The 20,603-nt window shown below is 41.8% G+C and overlaps 1 protein-coding gene across 4 annotated transcripts in view; it reads left to right on the top strand.

The window, feature by feature from the left end:
• Positions 1 to 20,603, top strand: part of LOC108412515 (cGMP-dependent 3',5'-cyclic phosphodiesterase) — a 353,372-nt gene that overhangs the window by 254,963 nt on the left and 77,806 nt on the right. For all 4 annotated transcript variants that reach the window (XM_037546672.1, XM_037546671.1, XM_037546673.1 and 1 more), the window contains one exon: positions 549 to 637. In XM_037546672.1, the coding sequence (XP_037402569.1) occupies positions 549 to 637 (89 nt within the window). The remainder of the gene's footprint in view (positions 1 to 548; positions 638 to 20,603) is intronic.

The following is a 20,603-nucleotide window of genomic DNA, read 5'->3' as shown; positions in this document are numbered from 1 at the left end:
TTAACCTGTTCACCTGTGGAATGTTCCAAACAGTTGTTTTTTGAGCATTCCTCAACTTTTCCAGTCTTTTGTTGCCCCTGTCCCAACTTCTTTGGAACATGTTGCAGGAATCAAATTCAAAATGAGTGAATATTTGCAAAAAACAAAAAAGTTTATCCGTTTGAACATTAAATATCTTGTCTTTGTAGTGTATTCAATTGAATATAGGTTGAAAAGGATTTTCATATCATCGTATTCTGTTTTTATTTACGTTGTACGCAACCCAACTCCATTGGAATTGGGGTTGTAGAAAGCCAGTGAATATTCCCCTTTTGGCATGTTGAAAGAGCATCTCAGGTGGCTTTTTCTGAAGCTGCTTTAATGTGTAAAGCGGCATCAAGACAAATGAGGCTGCTTTGAAAATGCTAAATAAGAAGACAGCTTTGTGTTGCTTTTCCTGTTTTCTGTGTTGTTCCACAGTTTTGATGATGTGGAGAATAGAGGAAAGTGAATGATCATTTACTTTCTGTTTTATACTCATCTGATTTGTGATTATGTATGTTTTTCAGGAGAGTGTGTTTGTGTACCTATTGAAGGCGGAGTCTCAGATGGTGTGCGATGATCCACCCCATGAGCTCCATGCTGAAGGCAAACTCAGGTAAGGCTGTGAACATTTACGGCATTTGGCAGACGCTTTTATCCAGAGCGACTTGATCAATTCACACAGGTAGGTGAAGGCGGTGTTAGGTGTCTTGCCCAAGGACTCTTATTGGTATAGTGTAGGGTGTTTGTCCAGGTGGGGGATTGAACCCCAGTCTACATCATAGAAGGCAGAGGTGTTACCCACTACACTATCCCAACCACTGTTACATCATATGTATGTCAATGGTATGGTCAGGTGGGGGGGGGGGCAGTTAGCGATCATTAAAACCATAGTTTTAATAAGCCCTTGTCCACTTGACCTCATCATTTGACCTGGGGGAATCCACAGGCTCCATCCTAAGCACTGTTCCTTTGCTTTATTATCTCAAGTGAGGGGTGTTAAATGAGCCCTTGGAGGCATGAGGGACCAACTGACCACAAGTCACAACTTGACCAGCAGAACTTACCCAGAAATCAATTCAACCTGGTCTGTTTCCCTTTCCGAACTCCAAAATAATGGTGGACAAAGCTGTTTTTTAAGCTATAGCAATAAACTGCTTTAAAACGCTATAACGTTCAATTTGCTGGACTTTAAGTTATGAACCACTCCATTTGTTCTATATGACTACTGATACAACAATCACTTTGATCTCCTAGCTGGCTAGTTAGTATGCTAAAGGCTACACAGCTCCCCTCCACTGATTGAAATTCAAGTTAAAGAGTTGAGTTCTCACCACGCCTTCCTGTTTAAGTTTCTGGTGTTGTAATTTTCAAGTCACAAAATGACCAAACCAAAGGAGGAACCATCAAATGAGTCAGAAGTAGGCTCACAAGCGCAGCCTGGTAACCTAAGAGGCTAATCCAGGCATATCAGACATTCACTCTGCCATTCATTAAATGAGCTGCAAGATGAATGACCGATTCCACAGCTTGGAGCCAACTCCACAGGCCACACAGACTGCTCTCAGTGATCACAGCAGTCGGATTGCTGGCATGAAGCTGACCAAGAACAAGCAGGAAAGCTGGCTAGTCAAGTCAGATCAGGTCTGGCAGTAGCTGCAAGCAGAGAATAACAATGAGGTGATTGATCTGGAGGGATGTTCTAGGCACCAGAACATGTTTTTCCTGAAAAAATTGAGAAAGAAATTCCTACCCAGGCATGTTCCTGACTTGCTGGGGGCTGAGAACATCTGTAAGCCTCTGGAAATTGATTGTGCTCATCCGCTTTGAGGGCAGTCATCTGTGGGCTCGGCCCACCTGCGGGTAATGGTTACTAGGGTCCATAACTGCTGACTGAGGGAGAAGATCCTGCAACTGGCTCGTCAAAAGTATCCACTGACTTTCAAAGTGAAAAGGATCTTTTTCCTCCGTGAACTCCCATCAGATGTGGTGAGATGTGGCCAACTCTTCAGTGATGTTCAGTAGAAAGCGAAGGATGCCGATGCAGTTTTATCTACCAAGTCTTGCACATTATCCTCAAGATGCTTCCTATTACAGAGTTTGCATGGCTAGTCCATTAGGTCACTGAGAACTACCTAGTCTAGAGCAGGCTCTTTCTGTGAGTGGTGAGATAAAGTCTGAGTAACTAATCCTGGATTAATCAGAGTCTGCTTCATTAGACAGAGCCACTATTTCTAGTTGTCCAACTACTACTAAATACTTCTACCTTTAAGCTTTTACTCCTCATCTTGTTCTTCTCTGTTTTACATTATTTTTTCACACAATTAACCGCTTCCTTTTTGATCAACTGGTTCATCAAAAAGGCATCTGAATAACTTCTGCACCACTTAAGGTGGAACAGAAAATTCAAATAAGAAACCAGCTTCATGCGTCCCAGACATTTGTACCTCTGACTGACAGACACTTCTGGAATTTGCATAACATTGCAGCCATTCAAACTTCCACAACCAGCAATGTTGGGTATTGTGCCTCAATCAAAAAGCAGTCCAGGCTGAAACACTTCTTTAGTGTGAATTGGCAGAGCAAAATGTTGTAGGCTGAATAGATGGATATATGCAAAGTGGTTTTCGTGACATGACAAAAACACCGAGTAGAAAATGGGCTGTTTTTGCAGCTTAATTTCCATACTTCCTACACCAAAGAGCTAAAACATTATAACCACCTGCGAGCTTGCCTTTGGTCGTGCCTAACACGCCAAGGCATGGACTGTCTGTAGGTCCCCTGTGGTATATGTCGCCAATACGTTGGCAACAAATTCCTTAAGTTCTGTATGTTGCAAGTTGGAGGCACTGCAGATCACACTTGTTGTTCCAGCACATCCCACAGATGCTTGATAGGATTGAGATCTAGGGAATTCGGAGGAACACGATGAACTCTTCATCATGTTCCTCAAACCATTCCTGAACAATGGGCCTCATTCTTAATGAGAAATTTCTTCTTAAAACCCTCTTTCGCAGTTTTTACAACATTCAGACATTCACTGTTTTCTGATTTGGGATTTGTTTGTAGGTAAGAACAGAATCAACACACATTCAAGAGCCCAAAGGTGTGAGCAATTATCTGGTATAAGACCACATCATGAATCTGACATAGACTTTTTCTCAGGACCTTTCTCAAGAACAAATTTTAGGATACACTTGAATATTGGATATTGGCAAATGAGGCCCATTATATGCAGTGTGGCTGGGTGCATTATCCTGCTGAAAGGGGCCATTACCACACCATTCGTGGCACAACATTGGCAGGTGTACTTGTTCTGCAACCTTGGTCTGTTTAGGTAGGTGGCACATGTCAAATTGACATCTACAAATTGTCAAACTAGACCCAAGGTTTCCCAGCAAAAAAAATCCCAAGGCATCACACAGTCCCTCCAAAAGGTTGTCTTCTTCCCTCAATGCATCCTGGTACCATCACTTCCCCAGGTAATTACATGGTCATTATTATAGCCTAGTAGTCTTTCACATTCATTATTAAATCAATTTTCTTAATAAAACATTTGGTTTAACCATAAAGCATCAAATCCTTGAAAAGCATGCGTTGAAAGAATCGGTTTGGTGAACTGAACCTTCCATTCACTAGAGTGGATGCTCGTAAAGCGTGAGCTTCAATAAGCTGGAGACTGCTCCATGTCTCTAAAGCACAACCCAGCGGCAGATTTATGACATCATCTGTAAACACAGCAGCACAGCCGGACGCGGACCGTACAAATTAAGCGTGCACACAATCACAATCCTGCCTTTCCCAGTGATTTAGCTCTTTAATTTATGTCTTCAATTTCCTCTGCTTCTGTCCTCCTGTCTGTTTCTTCCTCCATCTCTCTTTCTCTGAGTGTGTTTGCTTGTCAGGCGTCTATATTCAGCAGCAGATGGCTGATCAATACATCTTTTATTATCCACCCATTCATCCATGCTTTTTCTGTGTGAGTGAGGGTGTGTAGGTAAGTGATATTAATAGCATTCTAGAGGGCAGTGACCTGAGAGTTCATCCACGTGAACTGAGGCAGAATCCAGTTCGATTAGGTGTGTTTGTGTGTGTGTGTGTGTGTGTGTGTGTGTGTGTGTCTGTGTGTGTGTGTGAAAGAGAGAGATCTTGTAAAACCAGAGAAAAACAAGCTATACAAATATATACAAACACCCCCGGCAGTCACTTCATTAACACCATTGTCCATTTTATCAGCTCCACTTGCCGTAGGTGCACTTCATGTTCAGGACCCCCAGAGAGCAGGTATTATTTGGTGGATCATTCTCAGCACTGCAGTACTACTGATGTGGTGGTGTGTTTAGTGTGTGTTGAGCTGGTCTGAGTGGATCAGACACAGCAGTGCTGCTGGAGTTTTTAAACACTGTGTCCTCTCACTGTCCGCTCTATTAGACACTCCTACCTTGTCGGTCCACCTTGTAGGTGTAAAGTCAGAGATGACAGCTCATCTGCTGCTGCACAGTTTGTGTTGGTCAACCTCTAGTCCTTCATCAGTGGTCACAGGACCCAGATCTGATCTGTGGGGGTCCTGACCACTTAAGAGCAGGGTAAAAGGTGGCTACCAAAGTATCAGATGGACTACAGTGTGTAACTGTAGAACTACAAAGTGCACATATATGGTCAGTGGTGCTGATAACATGGACAGTGAGCATAGAAACAAGGAGATGTATTTAACTAAGTGTCTTGTTGGTGTGTTTATGTTGAATATATATGGGATAACGTATTAGCGCAGATGGGTATCCATGTCCGGAAGCTCTGCTTTAACGTGGAACCCAAAGGCAACGTGAATGAAATAGACTTCAAGGCTGAGGGAAGTACTTTTGTCTCATTTCTCTATTCCTTTCATCATGGATATATTGTCTGTAAGTGACCTTTCCCTATGACTCATATATTTAAACCGTGACTCACAGGCAGTAGCATCCTCACCCACATTCGCCCTTTGATGTGTTTGCCAATCATCACTGCAGTCTGTATTTAAATCTATTTTCTTGGTTCTAGAGTTCTGACTCTTTTATATCATCCACTCACACTCACAGTTTGGGTTAGTCATCCTTCCGCCCTTCCTTAGTGGTCAGTTTCTGACCACAGAGCTGGATGTTTTTGGGCGGTGGACCACTCTCAACCAAGCAGTGACACTGATGGGTAAAAAACCAAGCAACACCACTGTGTTGCTGATGTGCTGAGAAAGGTCCACCACACAAATAATAACTGACCAGGCAGGAAGAGGGAGGGTGGATAAGTGTGCATCAGTAGATGAGCTACAGTCTATAATTGCAATCCTACGTTATACGGACAAAAATTGTTTATTGAGTTCAGGTGCTTGACCCACACTCATTAACAGTTAACAGGTGTGTAAAATCAAGCAGATAGCCATGCAGTCTCCATAGACAAACACAGGCAGTACTGAAGATCTGCCAAAGGATGCTGCCTTTGTCGTGTGTTAGTTTGTGAAATTTCTGCTCTGCTAGATCTGCCCCATTCAACTTTAAGTGATATTATTGTGAAATGAAAGCATCTAAGAGCAACAAGAGCTCAGCCACAAAGTGGTAGGCCATGCCTGTCCTCTGTTTCATCACTCCCTACAGAGTTCCTAACTGCGTCTAGAAGCAACATCAGCACAAGAACTGTGTGTTGGTAGATTCATAAAATGGGTTTCCATGGCTGAGCAGCTGCGCACAAGCCTAACATCTCTATCTGCAATGCCAAGCACCAGCTGGAGTGGTGTAAAGCCCTTTCCTGTTTCAGCATGAAGTGAGTTCCATAAAGAGATGGTGTGATGAGTTTAGTGTGGAGGAACTCCAGTGGCCTGCACAGAGCCCTGACCTTAACTCCACTGGAAACCTTGGAGATGAATTGGAACGCAGACTGTGAGCCAGGCCTTCTCATCCACCATCAGTACCTGACCTCACAAAGGCTCCAAAATATTGATGGGGGCAATACCATAATAATACCCAGGTGTCCAAGGGTGGTGATGCCAAGGGTGTTGGGTTGAGCACTGAGGGGGCTGAATAGGACCTCCTTTGGGGGTCCGTAAGCATGCAGCCTTAAGAAAGAAATGGCTTTATACAACTTTTGGAAATATACAAAATTACTATATATCCAGAAACAAAACGTATATGAAGTTTATTAGGACAATGAGAGGGGGAAATAAAAGTAATAAATATTAACATGTATTAGTATGTACATGTAATTACAGTTATACTCTATAAATAAATGTAAATTAAGTACTATAAGTAATGTAAATTAAAATGAATTAAAATAGTATTTGTTTTATCAGTAGATCAGTAAAGCCAATATTTTATCAAGTCATTTATTTGTTTATTTCTTGGGGTTATATGGTTGGCTTATAACTGTTGGAGGGGTTGCAAACCTCTGCCCCGTCCTCCATGAACATAAGACATGGATGGCACTCATAAAGTGGTCAGTGAGTGGAGCAGCATGGAATTATTTCAGTGAGTTATCACTGAGAAGTGGGTAATAAAATTGTAGCACGTTTTTGCTATTGGCAGCAATAACCGAGAGTTCTGAAGGTCTAATGGGCCTATTCCACATCATTGAGCTGTAGACATAAGGCCATCTTAAGGTGATTTGGCTTCAGAACGTTGGGATGGAAAAAGCTGGACAATGTTGGAGGATTCCGGAGCTCAGGGGAACTGGAAAGGGAGGCAATTCCACAGAAAATCCGATTGGAAACCCCAGAATTGGAAACGGGATAAGGTGGAATGTGTATGTCAGCCTCCTTAACGGTAGATTATCCGTTCAGTCCTGATGTGGCCAGCACAAATGGACAAACACAAAAACACACAGGAATACGAGCCCCTATACTTTTGTGAGTTTAAAATTGGGCTGTTAAATGATTAAAGTAATGAATTGTGATTGAACACATTATTTTGTGCAGTTAATCACAGTCAGCTGCTTGTTTTTGACCCCTAATTGCAGTTTTAATCACCATTAATCACTCATATGTAACGCTTTGCTGTTGCTTTTCTTAGGTATTAAGTAGAAGTTTGTAAGCAGGAGAGATATTTTGGTATGATCTGAATTTAATATGTGAAGCTGTTGACTTGTGCTGATTAATTATATACATTTAAATAATTATAATTAATAATAAATAACAATTATAATGAATTAATTATAATATTAAATAATATGTGATGTTAATCAAATGTAAAGATAGTAATACAGTAAATACTATAAATTATTCAGGAACTACTTTCAATTATTCACTACTCAATCATTCAACTACTAACAATTATTTAGTAACTACTATATATTATTCAGGAAATACTATGAATCTTCAGTAAATACTGTCAATTATTCAGTAAAAACTATCAGGCAGTAACTTCTAACAGTTATTAAGTAACAACTCTATATTATTCAGGAAATACTTTCAATTATTTGGTAACTACTATATATTATTCAGTAAATACTATCAGTTTTCCAGTATTGTTCAGTAACTACTGATACTTATTCAGTAACTGCGCTCAGTTATTCAGTAACAACTGTGAATGTTGCAATAACTACTGTGACCGTAAGCACTGAATTATTTAGTAACTGCTTTGAATTATTCAGTATTTATTATGAATAATTACCCATATACTACTATAATCTAGTTACTTTCATGAAGTACTCAGTAAGTACCATAAACTATCCAGTAACTATTATAAAATTATGGATTGTTTCACACAGAACATGACTCGTTCCAATCAAGTGTAGAATCTAAATCACACTAACAGTGTGGCATTTCACACATATGGAAAATTAATATAATACGAAATGAATAACTGACTCTAACCTTTGTAAGAGATCCCTAGTTTTCCAGTAATAGCTACAGAAGAAAGCGTCTGTGGGCCTTGCATGGAAAGTTTGATGGCCTGTTATAAGCTTTTTGTCTTGAAGAACACTCCACTGTCAGAAAGTACATCTCTCATGACGGACAGTCAGAGAGAGGGAGGAGTACAGGGTGGAATTCCAGTTAAAGGTTCAAACAAAATGAGGTGGTCAGGACAGAGATCTGTGTAAGTGTCAGTCAAAAGCTGATAAAGCTCTGATACCGATACACCAGCCATCTGATCCACAGCACAATGAAAACACAGGATGTCTATCAGTGTGTCTGACATTTCCTGCACAATGGGATTCATCCATTCATCAGCCAGTGGATCAGATCGTGTGGGACAAGTTCATGTCAATCCAGCCTCTACATGCACTGTCCACTACCTTGTGCCTCACTCACTGTTCACTATATGAGCACCACCTCTCTTTTAGGCCCACTATAAAGGTACAATCACAGACTATAGACCATCTGTTGATGCAAGTGTTATCAGCCTCCCTCTGTCCCCAGTTTCTGACCAAAATTCCTTTGGTTGGTGATCCATTTCTCAGCAATGGACGTTACTGGTTCTTTACATATGTCAGGGTTGAGATTGGGCCACCAATGTCCACATATTGACCACTGATGAAGGGATAAGAAGATGGCTAACACTGTGCATCAAAAGATTAAGATTAAGTGACCCTTATTAGTCCCACAACGGGGAAATTTCACCTCCGCATTTAACCCATCTGGGCAGTGAAACACCACATACACACTAGGGGGCACTTGCCCGGAGCGGTGGGCAGCCCAATCCGCAGCGCCCGGGGAGCAGTTGGGGGTTAGGCGTCTTGCTCAAGGACACCTCAGTCATGTGCTGTCAGCTCTGGGGATTGAACCGGCGACCTTCCGGTCACGAGGCTGGATCCCTAACCTCCAGCCCAACAGACTGCCCAGCAGATAGACTGCCATCTCTAACTACAGCAGCAAGGCTGAGCCACAAGACAAGGGCTTATAATAAAGTGCCCAGGGAGTGGATCATACAAATAACCGACAAAAAGCTGGATAAAACCTTCAGTGGGCTTCGCTGCCATTTTGACAGATGTAATATTCTGGCCCCAGAGTGGAGAGAATGGAGGTAATCCACAGCAGTGCAGCCCCGTAAACACTGTTTTATTAAAATGGACAGGGTTGATTAAGTGCCTGGGCTCTCACAAAAGAGCAGCAGTGCCTCTAGACATTACTGTGAGAATGTGTTTGAGGCAATGTGACCACTAAAGAAATGTCTAGTGGCGTCACTGCTCTTTTAGAATAGACCAGGGGTGGAAAGAGTGGTGAAAAATCCTACTTAAGTAAGAGTCATTGGTGCAGGTTCAGGGGAGTATGAATGGGGGACATGCCTTACTCACTTTTTGAAATAGTGTGAGGCGATTTTAGAATAGATTATGGCTGGAAAGAGTACTGGATTCCAACCGTTACAGCCATTAGTGCAAACTTGGGGAGGGATGAGGGGGACAAGTCCCACCCACATTAGGATAGACTAGGAGTGGAAGGTCTGTTGAAAATTCCTGCTTAAGTAAGATTCATTGGTGGAAATTCAGGGGAGGGGTAGGAGGGACATGTTTCACCCGCATTTTGAAACATTGCAAGATCATTTTGTAAAGGTTATTGGTGGACAGAATACTAGATATTCCTGCTTTAGCGTTCTTTCAACCCCAGATCTGTTAAAAAATGGTCTCATATTATTTCAAAAAGTGGATGAAATCTGCCCCTCCGTCCCCACCATCGCCTAAATCTGCACCGACGGCAATGAAAGTATTCTTGTAAGGAATCTTCAATTTTCCTTCCACCTCTGGTCTATTCAAAAAATTGTCTTTGTTATTTCAAAAAGTGGGTGTAACGTATGTCCCCTCCCTTCCTCCCGGAATTTTGCTCCAATGACTGTAACAGTTCTCTTGCTTAAGTAGAAGTTTTCAGCACTTTTCCCACCGATTGTTCATTCTTAAATGACCTCAAACTATTTCAAACATTATTTTGTATAATTAAGCATTTAAAACTCTCCTTAATTTCCACCTGTGGCAGTAACAGTTTCTTACTTAAGGAGTAAGAGTACTGTTACTGCAGCAGTACTGAAGCAGTACACCCACTCACTTTTTGGGGACATATTCCACCCAATTTTGCCTGCATTCCTCCTGCTCTCTGTATTGGCCATTTGAACCTGGACTGTATGGACCACGACCCTAGATTTGCCCTTAATAAAAGACGCTTACCTCTTTGCTCCCCGTTACAGTTCCACATATATGGGGTTAGCTGGATAGTTGTCGTAGCTCATATTATTATAATAATACACTGTTAGAAATAAAGGCACCGTGCAGGTACGTGATTCGTTCATCAAGGTACAAACAGTGCAAACGTTCCTGCAAAGGTTCTACAGTGGTTTTAAGGTCAAACCTCAAACACGTTTTTCCCAGTGGCAAAGTGGATATTTGTATAATTTTATAAACTAATGTTTTAAAACAGAACCATTTAATTAGAAGCCTGGAGGCAAGACAGGGTGTGTGGAGTCAGTACAACTTATAGTTGTAATAATAAAATATTATTTCAGTGGATTATGGTACAATTATGTTCCCTGACTAAAGGTACCCCTGAGGGTACCACCCCAGTGACAAGAAGGGTACTGCCCCAGTGACAGTGTTGTACCTTTTTTTCTTAGAGTGTATGAATTAGTGTTTAAGTCTGAAAATTTCATTCTAGAAATGACTGCGGCCATGCCAGAGGATGCACGTAAGCACATTTACAAGAAGTGTAGCAAGGGTTATTTTTCATTTTGGTCAGATTGTCCCTTTAATATCAGGAACAAAAAGGACATCAGTTTTTCCATAGAAGCCTGATTTCTAAAATAAAACAAAAAAAAGTAAATACGCAAATAAATATATAAAATATTACAACTGCACAGTGAGTAGAGAAGTCAACGTGGTAGAAGACAAACCACACACACACATTGGTATACAGTAAGAGGCTCAGTGGGGATCAAAGCGAGGCTGAAGGATTACTCCTCTCGGAGAACGATACCTGAGTACCTGCACTCAGCTCCGGCCTTCCTTTTCATCTCCTCTCATCCTTCTCTCTCTCTCACTCTCTCTTCTCCTTCTCCACTCCTAATCTCCACCCCTCTCTCCCCCTCTCTTCCTCTCTCCTTCCTCTGGCTTAGATCTTTAGTGGAGGTTAAGGACGGTTCTAATCCCTTCACAGAATAAACAGCTTCAGAACACTTGACATTTCTTTATTCCTGTGTAATTATTCATTTGTTGACCCATCATAATTACAGAAGCCGATCGTTTTCGTTCTTGGGTGTTCAGCCCGCTGAAATGGGTAACTTCTGATATGGACAACCGTTAAAGGTGTCCTTAGGCATTTTCCTTTTACCTCAGATATAGATCATCTTTGTCCAAGACATGTTTGGTGTCTTTGTTTCCCTTAGACCATTTAATCCTAATTGTTTTCCCTAGTTAAGCACCCTTATGAAAGAGAAGCACACTTAATTACATCAACGGTATACTTGTACTAAAAGTGCATCGATTCGTTTTGTGTATTTCATGTAAGTGCATGTAAAATTTACTCTGAAAAGGCATATTATTGAGTGAACACATTTAATAATACTGCATTTTGCTGTAAGGAAGTACAAAAGTTTTTCTTAACCTACTTTAAGTTGAGGTGCTTCAGCTACACTAACAGCTGTAGAAATTCCCGGACATAGCCAACCTATGGCAATAGAATGGGTCGGACTGAAGAGCTTAGTGATTTTAAACATGGCACTGTCATAGGAAGCCACCTTTGCCACAAAGGTGTTTGGAAAATCTCTGTCCTGCTAGATCCACCCTAGACAACAGTAAGTGCTATTATTGTGAAATGGAAGCACTTGGGAGCAACAACAGCTTAGCCATGAAGCGGTAGCACAAAGTCAGAGTGCTGAAATGCACAGCACATAAAAACTGCAGTCACTACAGAGTTCCAAACTGACTCTAGATGCAACTTAAGCACAAGAACTTTGCATCAGGAGCTTAAAACGGTTTCCATGATTAAGCAGCTCCACACTAGCCTAGGATCACTATACGCAATGCCAAGTGTCGGCTGGAGGGGTGTAAAGTACGCCACCACTAGAGCAGTGATGAACCAGGCTTCACTACCTGGTGGGGTGATGGACAAATCTAGGGTTCCCAGGAGAATGCTACTTACTGGAATCCATGGTGGCAACAGTAAAGTTTGGTGGAGGAAGGATGATGGTTCTCTGAGTATTTTTCAGGGTTTGGGAAGAGCCATTCCTGTACCAGTATGACTGTGCCCCTGGGCAAGCTCCAGTGGTCTGCACAGAGCCCAGGCAGGTCTTCTTCCCCAGTTTAGTGCTTCACATCACAGGTGTTCTTTTCACTGAATGGACAAAAATTCAGACACACTCCAAAACCTTGTCGAAAGACTCTTCTCATAAGAGTGGAGGCTGTTAAAGCTGCAAAGAGGGGCAACTCCATATTAATGCCCATGGTTTAGGAATGGGATGTCCAACAAGCTTATACAGGTGTGATGGTCAGGTGTCCACATAGTATGTTAAGTCAAAAGACGTGAGTGAATTTGGAGTGGGTAACAAAAGGGCCTGTATACTTGATTCCCCTTGTCTAAAAGACAATGGGAAAATGGTTTCTGAAGCCTCTTCAGCTTGTCTCAGCCCTGTAAACAAAACCTCTGTGTCCAGAGACATTAACCAGTCTCAGTCCAATGAGTGCTCTCCAGAAGAACTGGGACAAAATTGCCATCCCTGCCATGTATCTGTGACGGCAGATGACTGAATTAAAGATGACAAGACAGATATGAGACACTGGTACAAATTGTCTTCCCTTATTTCTGGGTATTTCCTGGCAATGTGTGCTTTATAGCTTTTGAAATTCAAGTCAGACAAATTGAAGGCAGAAAGGCAAAGACATCAAGTAGGATTGAGAAGTCTGTTGATGCAATTCCCGATATATATATATATATATATATATATATATATATATAAAATGTGTAACCACTTTCATGCCATTTTCCAAAAATTGAAAAAAAAAAAGAAAAAATCCTGCAAGCACTCAAAAAGCCACCCAAACTGCTTATTAAAACCCAACGGAGTGATATCCGCCGGCCGCCCACTAATGTGTGGCTAATTGGGCTTTCATACCGTGGCACCGGCTAGCCCTCATAGCCCTCTGGAGAGACGGAGATCTAGTTTCCTTGGAAACATGCAAAAGGGCCTGGCTAAAAATAAAAGGCATCTTTTTTTTCGACGCCAATCAACGGTCTGTCACACTCCAACAGGTGTGACATTTCATCCGCTTCCGATTGTTCCAGGAGCCGCCAGTGGAACTGGGTAGATAAGAGGGTTTTTTTGTTCTGTATTTTTAGTATCTTGAGAATCAGTAAAAAATTTAATTGAATATCACGTAGAAAATGTTCCACATTTGCATTTCATTTGTACTCACACACTCCAAAGCTGGGCTATTTCTGAACATTTGGGGACCCTAATTGAAATCCCATTTTTGGGGCCCCCTATTACTTCAAATGTATTTGAATTGTGTGCAAGAATGAACTAAGATTAAATAGGAACGAATGCAGAGTTTCACTGTAATACTAACAATGCTAAATAACACATGACAAAAAAATGAACAAACAGAACCTCTAAAAACGATTAAGTTGTTATATACAATTACACAATAAAATATACAGCAGATAAGCAATTGAGCAGAAACCGAAATATCTCAAGATAATATACAATTTTCAGCATTTACGGTCATTACAGCTTCAAACGAATGTCCCAGTACACTCTTGTTTTCCTGCCAATCTGGGGCCGTTCAGTCCACACAAAGACCTTAACACATACACACATTCACTGCCCTTGGCAGTAATCAAAAGAGCCGGACACGCATTGAAATCCCTTTGTTTTTATTCTTTAATGATGCTACTGATAACAAACAAATGAAAACAAAATTTGATTACTGCTCCAGAATTGTGCTTATCAGTCCTGTGTTTCCATTCACACAGAGAAACAGAACACAATGCAGGCATAAAGGCGGGACGGATATATGAATACCATCGCTCTCTTCCGTTCATTCTCTCTTTCTGTGCAGGTGTTTGGCCTTTATTGTCATGGTTTGGAGAGAATGGAATGGAAAGAGAGAGAGAGAGAGAGAGAGAGAGAGAGACAGAGAGAGGGGGCAGCTTTTATCATTTCATCAACATGAGAAAGACACAATTTGCATGGAGCGACCCGGAGTATCTGACATCACTCCTCATAACCACAGATAGAACAGTTTGTTTTTCTGCATGTGGTCATGTGGGCAGTGGTGGATGTACGAAATGTCCAAAAGTCTCCCTCAGACATGGACTTTTCAGATTGTCTTTCAAACCTGAACGACCCAAACTAGTGGCATCAACATCGGTGCTGGCCCAAGTTGGCGAGCTAGAGTAATAGCTGCCAAATTAGAGCAGGTGAAGCAGGCCACAGGTAAGCTGACCATTGTCTGTGACTCCAAAAGTCCATGTGCACACAGGGTATAAAACAGATTTCCACATCCTTCACGTCACATAGTGATCGTGGCTCATGTTGTGGACAGGCCTTTACTCACTAGACAACTAGCTATTAGGTCAGTGAGATAAATAGTAACATTTACCTCTGGTTTTCTCTCGTTTTCAACATCCTCCCAACAAAGGCTCCCTGAAGGAGTCATTGACTATACCAGGGAACAGCAGCTCAAAAAGTCATTTTCTCCTTTCAAAAAAATCAAACCAGCTTGGGAGCCACAACATTTTATGCCCATTTTACCATTTTGGCTGTAAATATGTCTCAGGATGTGCTGATGTCCTGGTACAGTACAAAAACTCAGACTTACTTTTCTCTGCATTAAGATTTGCCTATTTTCTCACATCTCCAGCAGGAAACTTTTCTTCAAAAGTAGAACAGTTTCTCTCAATGTTCTGCTTTTTATGAGGCTGAGGTCGCTTCTCATTCGCCAGCTTCTTTCAAATTCTCCCGTTCCACCTTAAATGGTGCCTAAGGGGCCAGAATGTAACTGCTGCACCATTTAAGGTGGAATGAGAGAATTCTAATGAGAAACTGAGAAAATCAAGCTTCAGATCAGAAAACATTCACAGGTGTTTCATAAATAGCCACTGTGAGAAGACCACTCAGTGCTGTGGGTTTGAAAGGATGTGTAGCTGATCAAGAAGAACAGAGAAAAGGAGACAGACACATCTAACAAAGAAGCCGAACAGTGGATTGACCACCCCAGAGTCCAGACCTCAACATAAATAGCCACGTTTACATACAGCCTAATAATCCGTTCGTAATCCGATTAATAGCTCAATCAGAATAGAATACGTCCATGTAAACACCTCTGTCTGAATAGTCTTGGCTGATTGAGGCCATTCAGAATATGGCTTCTATCCGATTGATCGAGCTGGGTAATCCTGTAAATTATTCGTTAAATAGAAGAATAATATCTGTGTACACATCTGTATCCGATTACATTCCCTATCGGAAAGTTTAAGCCTGTTCTGCATGTGCGTCGCATCATAGTGAGAGTTTATACCGAAACTGGTCTGCAGAGGAGACGAAGTTCATGCTCTGATCTTTAAAAGATGGCGGGGGTAGGGACGTCCAGCTTATGTGTCTCAGAACACGATGTCTTCCTCTCGGCCTTCTTTAATAAGGACATGTGAAGGATGTTTTCCTGAGTCTGACGTCATTTTAAAGCAGTTAAAAACGCAAGCACTGCTCACTGCTGCTCATCTCACTCTGACTGGTTGTCATAGTAACGTCTACACTAAATGGTTCTCTACGCATGAGTGTCATTTTGCATCGGATTACTTGTAGTGAGCATATAAACGAAGATTTTCATCAGAGTGTTGAGTAGAGTGAGCATGAACACCTCAGTCTGAATTTGTAATCGGAATGTATTCAATTGGACTGGCAAAAATCTTTGCATGTAAACAAAGCCAATGAATGTGTTTGGATCATGAGTAGCAGAAAAAGCAGCCAACGTCTAAGACTGACGCTAAGGCTTTGGGGGTCTTTGAAAATCTGAAAGTGATTCCCCTGAAAAGAAGAGTGGCCACACTAAATACTGTAAATTGTGACGTTATATCATATTTTAGATGATTCTGTGAAACATTCGGTTAAATATGTGCTGGTAGTGATGAGTTTTTACCGTCACTGGAGGCTGTTACCGTGACAACTCCATTAACCATCGCAGCCCTGTGCTGGAGGTATTGAATGTGCCTGACCTACTATGGATGCATAGAAGGGTAAAACTAGGAAAATACATTAAGAGAATTTGTGGCGTTAACAATTTATCATGCATAATGTGTTATTAATGCATTAACATTTGCGCCGGCATGCAAGTGTGCAGCTCTGGATGTATGCTTTTAACCATCTGCTGTAACTGTGGCGGTATAAGTAGCGGCGCTGATCATTGATGAATGAAAAGACTGAATGAAAAGACTGAATAATAGATCTTTTCATTGCACGTTCATTTTCCTTTCATAATCAGGCTTGTTTTTTTCTGTGGCAGCTGCACAGAGACCCAGACACCCGTCTTCTTATCCTTTCATCCCTCTCACTCTCCTTTTCTCCCTCTTTCTTCCTCTCTTTGGGCTTTTTAGAGGATCTCCAAGCTGACCTCTCCTCAAGCTAGTCTTGCTTTAGGTTGTGACATACTGGTCCACTGTTTTGGACATCATCTCCTCCAGCGTTTCTTCTGAAATGAAGGGTATTAATAGGCAGTTTGTCCTCCTTTGCTGCAGCAACAGTCTTTATTCTTCTGGACAGGCTTTACATTAGAGGTTGGAACATAGCTGTGACGATCTGATTGAGTATTATTGAGGTCAGGTACTGATGTTGGATGATCGGTTCTAGATCACTTCAACTCATCGCAAACGTACTGGATGGAGCTCCATCAGTCCAGAGAATGGACAGCAATACTGGTGGTTTTTATACCCCTCTAGCTGACACTTAGCATTAGGCATGGTAACCTTGTGTGGCTGCTCTAACCTTGTGTCCTGTTCTACTGGCAAATCTTAGCTACTCTTATTTCATTGCTCAATTTTGGTGGGAAACATCAGCTGTAAAATCTTAAAGTGCCCAACAAGTAATTATCCAATCAGGGTGTTTTGTTTTTGTGATATCTAGATAGACACAGACTAGTAAGCCCCCCATTGGTTAGGCCTTCAGGGGTGGAACTGAAGGCCCTGCATGTTAGCTAAAAGACCTTAGAACTGTGTGGGCGTGGCTAAAATGAAGCTTGATTGACAGCTCTCCTAGCCTGCTCCACCCCTCATGCGGAACTAAAATCCTTATCCAGCTTTTATGAGACACTAACTGGACGAAAAAGTCACGGACGAACAGACGGATGAAGAAATTAATGAACAGATGGATGGACGAAGCGAAATAATGGACGAATGAACAATGTTCGCGCATGCATAAACGAACGAAGAGGCGACACACAGCCACAGACAGGTGGTCTAGCTTGGTAGCTTTTGCTTAGTTTCTAAGTTTCTCTGAAACTCTTTTGTGTGGGCGGGGCAAAAGATGACAGCCCTGTGTTTGGTGATGGGAATTCTTATGGAAGCATTATCCAAGATTAGGAATGCCCAGTTTATGTCAAGAGGAGGTAATATGGTGAAATACACTCACCGGCCACTTTATTAGGTTGCTTGTTAACAGAAATAGCTAATCAGCCAATCACATGGCTGCAACTCAGTGCATTTAGGCATGTAGAGGTGGTCAAGACAACTTGCTGAAGTGCAGACTGAGCACCAGAATGGGGAAGAAAGCGGATTTAAGGGACTTTGAATGTGGCGTGGTTGTTGGTGCCAGACGGGCTGGTCTGAGTATTTCAGAAACTGCTGATCTACTGGGATTTTCACGCACAACCATCTCTAGGGTTTACATAGAACGGTCCAAAAAAGGAAAGGAAATACCCAGTGAGCGGTCAGTTGTGTGGACGAAAATGCCTTGTTGATGTGAGAGGTCAGAGGAGAATGGGCAGACTGGTTCCAGATGATAGAAAGGCAAAAGCAACTCAAATAACCAACCAACATCTCATTTCCAACACCTTGTTGAAAGTCTGCCATGAAGAATTAAGGCAGTTCTGAAGGCAAAAGGGGGTCCAACCTTTTCCTAGCAAGTACCTAATAAAGTGGCCGATGAGTGTATATTGGCCATTCATTGGTCATTGGAACATTTTTCAAAGGATATGTACATGTTTATTGTGTGTCTGCAGGAACAAGATTAACCTAATTAGAAAGAAAACACCTGGGTCTTTAATCACCGCTACCTGGTTAGGTTAGCCCCACCCACACAGCTCTCACGCCTGATCAGCTGTTTATAAGCCGTGTTTTATCATCCATCCATCCATCCATTTTCTAAGCCGCTTCTCCGTCAGGGTCGCGGGGGGGTGCTGGAGCCTATCCCAGCAGTCTTCGGGCGGAAGGCAGGATACACCCTGGATGGGTCGCCAGTCCATCGCAGGGCAGACAGACAGACACAGACAGTCACTCACACCTAGGGGCAATTTAGCACATCCAATTGGCCTGACTGCATGTCTTTGGACTGTGGGAGGAAACCGGAGAACCCGGAGGAAACCCACGCAGACACGGGGAGAACATGCAAACTCCACACAGAGAGGACCCCGGTCGCCCAGCCAGGGAATCGAACCCAGGCCCTCCTCGCTGTGAGGCGACAGCGCTACCCACCACGCCACCGTGCCGCCCGTGTTTTATATAACGCTCAAGTTTAGCCTCAAACACACTGGTCATATTTTACTCTGTGTTCAGTGGCACTTTAGAGATTTGTGTTTGTACTTGGAGACCAAACAAAATAGAGCAAGTAAACAAAAGTAACTGCTGTAACTTTGTTGGCTTGGGAAGACGGAGAGATTTGTGAGGAGGAGGAAGAGAAAGAATGGAGAGTCCAGATGGAGAACTGACTGTTTAATCCAACACTTGTCAAAGGAGAGAAAAACTAGAAAGATAGAGATAGAAAGAGGGAGGGAGAGAAAAAGAGAGAGAGTAAGAGGTGAAAAAGAGGCAGCTTGAGATTCGTTCGGGAAAGGAATGAGTCGACAGATGGACCACAGAATGAGAGATTCTTGGCCTTTGAAGCTACAGACGACATGTAGCTATGAAAAGAGCTCTTCGAGCAATAGTTGTGAAATGAAATGTGCGCAATTTTTCCCGTCCTTCAAATGTTTCCAATCAGCCGAGATGTGTTCGGTGTCTGAAGATGTTTTTGTTTTGAACCGGAGCTACGACGATAAGGTAGCTAAGCGGCATGGGTGGACGGGACTGACTCCGGTATTCTTTAGGAAGATTTGTACTTGGACATAATTAGAAATGAAAAATTCTACTTTTCTCATACTTTCAGAAATTCATAAATATAATTTTTCTAGACTTTCTGCTAACGAGCAGTGGAGGCAGCGTATAAAGTTCGGCTTGTATAAAGTGCACGATAAACAGGCAGCATTTGAAACGGCTCGTTTCAGTGAGGAAAGATTATTTTTATAAAACCCAAAGCTGCAGCTTTTGTTAGGCAACAGTAAAAAAGGCCAACGCTGATGTTTTTGCTGCTGTGGTTATGGTTAGAGCATTTAGTGCACAGCTATATAGTGGGATCTAGCATTCCCCCACCCTCCTTCCCACCCCCTTACCTAAACCACATCTTCGTCCTCCGCCAAAGTAACGTTAAACTTTCACACACGTCACATACAGTTTTCTACTTTATACTAATCATCACGTTTACACTTCAACCCTGAATGATCTGGCAGATTTATGACTTTTAACTTGGAGAAGCTTTGTTCTGCAGATGTTAGCTCCACTGTAACAGTACACTGTAAATTTCTGTAAGAAGCCAGTATAGCACCTTAAACACGGTTTACAGCTTTATTCAGCGTCCTGTGTTTAATTATGGGAAATTATTTACACTACTGGCAGATTGAACACCTTATTGTATGGCGGCTGCTACATAATTGCATTAATACATAAAAAATGTACTGTACACATATATAAACACATATATCGCTGCTGTCTGAACAAAACAAACGTTTTTCAGCTTTTGGCATAATTTGAAAATGTCTGTTGCTCTTATACATTGTCTGTAAATGTCATGATGAATGGACCAAAAGAAACAGGCCAAAATGGCTTGGAAAAAATTCTGGTTCCATTGACTTCCATTACAAGTAAAATATGTTTTTTGCTTCTCCTGTTAAGTTACCATTTTGGAGATACGAGGTTTTGTTCCTATATATATATATATATATATATATATATATATATATATATATATATATATATATATATATAATAATGCTTTGAAGCTCCTGTCAAGCAACTACATCCTTATGTATAACAAAAAAGATAACGCAGTTTATTGTTGTTACACTTCACGTCACCAGTCACACATTGATGCCAAATTTACAAACAGCATTGGGGACACTGGGCTACCCTGTACCCTCTACCCTGTAACCAGCACTGGTAATACCGAAGGTAAATAACGGCCCTATAAAGATAGGAATACAATGCAAGAGGAAGCCACAAACTTCTTTGCAAACGTCTTTAGCTGTTTAAGCGCTTTCCTAAATTCTTGTGCTATGCCTGCACTTTCTGAGTTGGACCCATCCAAGTGTGTGGGTGTTTTGTGTGTGTGTGTGTGGGTCCA

This window comes from Pygocentrus nattereri, chromosome 17 (assembly GCF_015220715.1).
Source record: "Pygocentrus nattereri isolate fPygNat1 chromosome 17, fPygNat1.pri, whole genome shotgun sequence".
NCBI lineage: Eukaryota > Metazoa > Chordata > Actinopteri > Characiformes > Serrasalmidae > Pygocentrus > Pygocentrus nattereri.
Note: the sequence above shows the minus strand (reverse complement) of the source record. Positions and strands in the feature narration are given on the sequence as shown.